Genomic DNA, 6,343 nt, shown 5'->3' with positions numbered 1-6,343 from the left:
GTCATGGGACGACGTAATAATGTGACGTCCGGGTGACGTCAAAATTACGTCATAGTAACGGCATGATAACGTCATAGTGGCGTCGTGATGCTGTCACGATGACGTTGCAAGTTTCGTCGATCTGTGACGTCATCACGTGATGATTTTTTGCTTCACTCGTGTTGACGCCGCCGACGCGGGACGCCGACGGTCAATTTTCACTTTCGACGAGGCATCTAAGGTTTTGGCTTTAATATAATACGTTCACTTGTAAGCATTGCATTGCAGAGGTGAGAACAGCCAGCGGTTAACAATCGTGCCCTTTTCGTGGGCAATAAGTGACATTATATATAGCTGGACGAATGGAACATGCATCACAATGACGGCAAACAGGGTAGCGCGCCCAAAAAGTTCCTCTTAAGTTTGTTTTTGTAGGGACAGAAAGGAGGCTTGCCTCCTTTCTGTCCCTACAAAAAAAGAAAAAAAAAAGAAAAGGAAAACGTTTCAGCGTTATGTTTTATATAGTAATTGTACCAAAGGATGGTGCCACTGTTGGAGGAAGCTACTATTCTAACACTGCGTGCCTCCGGTTTGCATCAGAGAAAAGACAAAGCGAGATTAACGTTATTTACAAAAATAGTTGCGAACTCTTCCTCGGCGAGCAGGGCTCTTATTCTTTTGCGCTACTCTGACAGCCTTAACACACGCGTGCAGCCCTTTTGGATAATACCGAACAAAATCACCCACCGCATTCCATCGCGGTAAAAACTGGGAGCGAAAATTGTTCAGTGGTTCAACCTGAACACTTCGGCTTCCTGAACGACGCAGAATCCTCAACTATATTACTTTTAGTGCTTTGGAATGCTCATATATTCACTGTAACAAAAAAGAAAGTAACCTCAATGTCGTTTCAGTGCTGAATAAGTGCACTTGATGATGGGAAATTTGCGCCTCACTGTTTCTCCTATTCAGAATCAATTAAATATTGTATTCGTTGTTAAAAAGTTTTGAATACACTGTAAACCATATTACACCCATATAGGTGTTTTTTTGGTGTCTATAACTCACATCCATACACCACACGGAACGGGCGTAACAATCAGAATGACACCCTTTTCATGGGCATACTTCACGGACTTACAGCCTTTATGCATCAATTTTCAAGGGTGTAATATGAAAACTACACCCTGATGGCAAAAGTGGAATGGGGCGTTTAGGCAAACATACACCCTAACATCCTTTGAATACTATATAGTAACACTAATTGTCGCGGTTGAACGTCCCAAAACCACTATATCATTATGAGAGACGCCGTAGTGGAGGGCTCGGGAAATTTCGACCACTTAGGGTTCTTTAACGTGCACCTAAATCTAAGTACTCGGGCCTCAAACATTTTTGCCTCAGCCGAAAATGCGGCCGCCGCGGCCGGGATTCGATACCCCGACATGCGGATCAGCAGTCGAGCACCATTACCACTAGACCACCGTGGCGGGTCCCTTTCAAAAATATAAATAAAGCGGTTCGCCCTCCCCCCTTCCTCCCTTCCATCTGAAGCACTATAAATCAAATCGCTTAGCTAGTTCTTCCAGGGGAGGACTATAGCTATAATTCACCACCCACTCTGGGAAAATACCGGATGCAGCTGTGCCTATTTCGTGCATGCATGCTATGTCGTAAAATGTTGTAACAGTGGGTGTGTGCGCACAACGATCAGAATCGAGAGAACTAGAAACAGGATGTCGCGGCTCGCAGCTGTAAATTGTAACTGAGGTTTACCAGCTTAAAACATTCGCCAGGGTAACATACCAAAACTTCTTCACAAAAATGTATGTGTGTAAAATTTCAAGAAACACCCCCGCACACTACCAGTTATTAGGGTGTTATATTTGAACATATGTCCTTCATGCGCCCTTCTTTTTAAAAAGGTCGTGCAAAGCGCGCTTGCGTCGTATTTACACCCTTTGAAAAAAAAGTTTCAGAAATAAGGGTGTACTAGGGCTGTTTGAGTGATCGAAACACCCTTATGGCTGTGAAAAAGGTTTACAGTGTATTGACATACGCTTGCAACTTTGTCCAAGAAAAGCCTCGTCTCACTTCTCCTGACGGTGCTACTCCGACTAAACGCTGCAATATAGGCCTAAAGCTTCAGATACAGCCGATAACCGAAAAGGTATGGACGATGGCAGCCACCTTCGGGAAGCGGAACCCGATAAGCACTGATACCACCTCATAAGCAGCGTTTACATGAATGGGTCAGCAACGCATCACGTTTCCTAGAGCATCAGAGTAGTACTACGAGGCAGTGTTTACAAGTGGCGCATACTGCTTCGTGTTAAATAAGCTGGGACCTGTTATGGCGCGCAGCTAGCATTTTCATATCTCCGGGGAGTGGAGGAGGGCACCCGCCGGCAGCCGCCTCACTTTTTTTTCTCTCCCTCGATGCAATGCGCTGGCGTTTACATGCACCAAATAAGTCGGCTTACCCATCTTGATCTATCCTATTATGGCGCATTAATGCGATTTGTCTTCCAAGCGCAGTACCACCGCATACCTACATGAATGCCACGTGACAGAAATGCGATGCGACGTGTCACTTGTCGCATTCATGTAAAAGGGGCTATGGATATGAACGCGATCAAAACATCGCAATGTCTAGATGTGAACAGCGACACCACAAGCGTGCAAATGCTGCGACTGTGGCGCTGTGCCGTTCCAGCCAGCCGTCTCTTCGAGGATAATTGTAGATGGCAGCTTCGACGGAGCTAAGCGACCAGGCTTCACTGCAGCCGCTTGACAGGAATGGCCGCATGAGGGACCTGCTTCTTCGTCCTGCGTTTGAAAAGAGTAAACATTTCGCGCGGTGACGAAACAATATTGATTTGTTGAATACATGTGTAAAGCAAATATTCGTTTCAGCGAGGCTCTATGTGGTTAGGGCGTCGTGTATTTTTCGTCCTGCATAAAAAAAAGAAAAAAAAAAAGAACATGTATGTGCCACACAAATTGGGCAAACAACACCACTCACCACCGGTGCCCTAAAAATGAAGAAGAGAACACAAGGGCGGCAAACACTAAGATTATGCACGAAACGCCAAGCGCATGCGGCAAACCAGGGGCCAAATTCACAAAACTTCTCTTTCGTAAGTGAGTTTTTCCATCAGCCGGCTCCGCTAATGATATGTCCCGCATTGTGATTGGTGGAAATATTACGAAACTGTTTATCGTAAGACGTTTTTGTGAATACGGGCCCAGAGACGCATGTCTTGAAACGGAGAATGCGGCAAAATTACACAAGTACCATGGTGCTCAAATGCACAGCTTTATAGAAGTGTACGCTAAATCCAAACTGGACTTTCGGGACAGGCATTTAGGATTTAGTTGCAGGGTGTGTGATCAGCTATGGTTCGAAATTCTGTGTCAGCTCTGTGTCATGTGCTGGTTAGCTTCGCTGGAGATCAACCTAGCTTCCCATAGTGGAATGGCACTTTAGTTTAGAGCTTTGCTGTTTCGCTCTAACTCTGCTTTACAGACTTCCTGTGGCATTTCCTTCCTCCGAGGTGTTCGTCCTTCATATAGCTTAAAAGGCCAGGTTTCTAACTAGGCTGAACTTCCAAGTATAAGCAATCGCACAGAGTTTATGCTACGCACACATTTTGCACAACCTTGATGTATTACCTCCATGTTCTGGCAGTTCGAAATTTAAGTATTGAGGGCCGCGCCCAGTTATTTTTCTTTTTCTTTTTTTTTTTGAAGTTCAAGGGATATATTTGGCCCTGGTGACAACAGGCGAGCCACCAGGACAGTGCTTCATGCAGCGCAGGAACATTGGGCAGTAAGCACATGAAGTTGTCTGAAAATATCGCAGGCTCTTTCGATGCATCTCATGCTTTTCATTGAATATAATCATTATCAGTCCATTCTTACTCTTTTCGGCGGGGTCACTGCAACAATGTGTGTGATGCCATATTTTATTTTATGAGTGAATCGCGGAGATTTTCCGTGCTAATATTATAAATGTCCTATGTTTAAAGAAAGAGAAATAGATGAAAAGGAAGAGGCAAATTTTATTAGGGCTTGAGGGAAGATTTAACGCTGCCGTCGTGTGCGTCATCTTCTGTCGCACTGCAACCACGGCGCATCCTGACGTACACACTGATGTCGCCGCTCTAACTTCAATGCCTGTTCCTGGTTTTACCCTTTCGACAACTATGGGACTGGCACAAAACAGGGAAGCGTATCGCCCAGTCTTTCTGCGGTGACATCGGGGACATTGAACATTTTATTTAGCTTTGCCCGCAGTTTTATGTGGAAAGAGCAGCGATGGTCCGCACCTTGCAAAAAGGTTGTCATAGGCACCGGACATTTGAAGACGTCATTTTTCCTGAAGGGCCAGCGGTAACGAGGAGGAGCGTGCAACGAATTTTGTTGGTGTTCCTGCGAGACACTGGGCTGTTCAACACTTGGTGACATACCCCTACAGTTCAGGAGCTGCTCAGGCGAAACAATTGCCGGCCATGCAGGCCAGGCTAACCCCGCCTGCTGCAACATCACAACCACCACCACCACCAACTATGGGTCTGGAACCACTGAAACCCCCCGCCGTCCAATATAGAGCTGATGCTGCTGTGAAACCACCCTTTCAGATTTATCCTGCGCACACCGATATAGCTCCGATCGCAACCCACGCACCTCCCACGTCGTCCTATATCCACTAACGCCTATCCCGGGCCACCTGTTATAATTATGGAATTCGTGGACACATCTCTCGCTTCTGCTTTCGGACTGAGCGCCAAGGTTATGCACTGCTTGATCCTGAGTCTGTCAGTTGCCCCGACATTTACAAACCTCGTGTCTACTCAGCTCACTTAGACTCATTCCGTTGCTTTCCATCGTCCATGAATACTGTAGATGCATCCGCCAAGAATACTTCAAAATGTATATTTCTGCTCTTTTTGGTTTCGAAAAACATTTCTTTTTTTTTTGACCCAGCAATTTGACCTGAAATTTGTTGTGTAGCAATGACTATAGCACCGGTTGCTTAATTCATATCGTCCTCTTGTTTTCCGAATAGTGAAACTAAAGAAGGAAGAAACCTTGCATAAAGTGGCTGACCACGTTGACGTAATTGCTGAAAATCTATCGAAATTTGGTGCTGCGCATGCTCCGATGCGTTGGAATTTATCCCTCTCATCATTTATGGTCTCCGTTTTCGTCGAATCAGCGCCCAGGTAGCGTGCGTCAACGACAATATCGGAGGACATTCACTGCCGTTCAGGCAGAAAACACCGTAGAAAAAGCAACACGTCCAGTTAGAGATAAGGAACTCAGTGCCGCAAATTAAAAGACTGGAAGTGTGGTTATTGAGCCACACTTTCAGTCCCATCAAATACATTGTACGTCAGTGGTGTCAATAACACTGAACCTTTAAGTATACAGACACCGTCGTTTACGTTTCGAGGCTTGTTATTAACAAAATGCGAAACTTAACAAAACGGTAACTTCGCGCTGCTTCTAATTTTCGTAACAAAACGCAAGACGCTTTTGAAAGCTGGTGATGAAGTACGTCATGTTCGGTGCAGCACGCTCTAGTAGGCAGCAACGTCAGCGTTGCTCCATTCTAAAGTGCCCCGCAAACCAAATCGACCAGATCGAGCAAGAACGCTACTTTACTTTACTGTCTGCAGCGCAAAGTAGGTAACTTGTAAGCTTTTCCTTACGAACAATTAAACAGAATTCATGAAGTTGTGCATGTATTTTCAGCAGCCAGATAATTTGTGCTTCAATATCAATGGCTTGGTACCTTGAACAAATTGCTACCAATATCAGAAGGAATGGGCTACGTTTTTGAACGGGGTTGAGCCATTCCACTCTCACGAATACGTTATTTGCTCAATGTCTTTTTTCCTTACGCAAGAGATAATATGACGAATAATTTTACAAGTTGTAACTGCCCAGACAAAGGATAAGATGGTAACGTTTTTTAAGACACACATTTACTCGCTAGGTGGCTATCGCTCCCTCTGCCACCTCCTTTCAGGTACTTGATGTGGCGTAGAGCGGGCTTTCGAAGACAGTGCTCCGTGTATATTTGAAACATAACCTGCCAGTCTATCGCATGTCAATTTCTTTTCCATTATCAGTCCCTTATGCAACCCCTCGCTTATCATCCTTGTTCTCGTTAGCAGTATATCACGTAGGGATCCTACTAAAAACACGCGCCTGTGGCCTGAAATGTCAATAAACTAAATCATCGGCTACTTCCTAGACCGAAAAAGGAGTTAAACTTGATTTCAAGCAGGTGCCGTTTTCTTGGCAGATAACCCTTTTGTGATACTTGCATTCATGCGCGACGCAGCTTCCAGCG

General features: G+C 45.1%; 1 protein-coding gene across 1 annotated transcript in view; it reads right to left on the bottom strand.

Moving 5' to 3' along the window:
- Window positions 1-455: 455 nt before the first annotated feature.
- The window catches only part of LOC119398865 (uncharacterized), a 35,292-nt gene continuing 29,404 nt past the window's right edge, over window positions 456-6,343 (bottom strand). Inside the window, exon 3 of the mRNA XM_037665696.2 lies at window positions 456-2,808. Within this exon, the coding sequence (XP_037521624.1) occupies window positions 2,632-2,808 (177 nt within the window). The 3' untranslated portion in view covers window positions 456-2,631. The remainder of the gene's footprint in view (window positions 2,809-6,343) is intronic.

Source organism: Rhipicephalus sanguineus, chromosome 1 (assembly GCF_013339695.2).
Source record: "Rhipicephalus sanguineus isolate Rsan-2018 chromosome 1, BIME_Rsan_1.4, whole genome shotgun sequence".
Taxonomy (NCBI): domain Eukaryota; kingdom Metazoa; phylum Arthropoda; class Arachnida; order Ixodida; family Ixodidae; genus Rhipicephalus; species Rhipicephalus sanguineus.
Note: the sequence above shows the minus strand (reverse complement) of the source record. Positions and strands in the feature narration are given on the sequence as shown.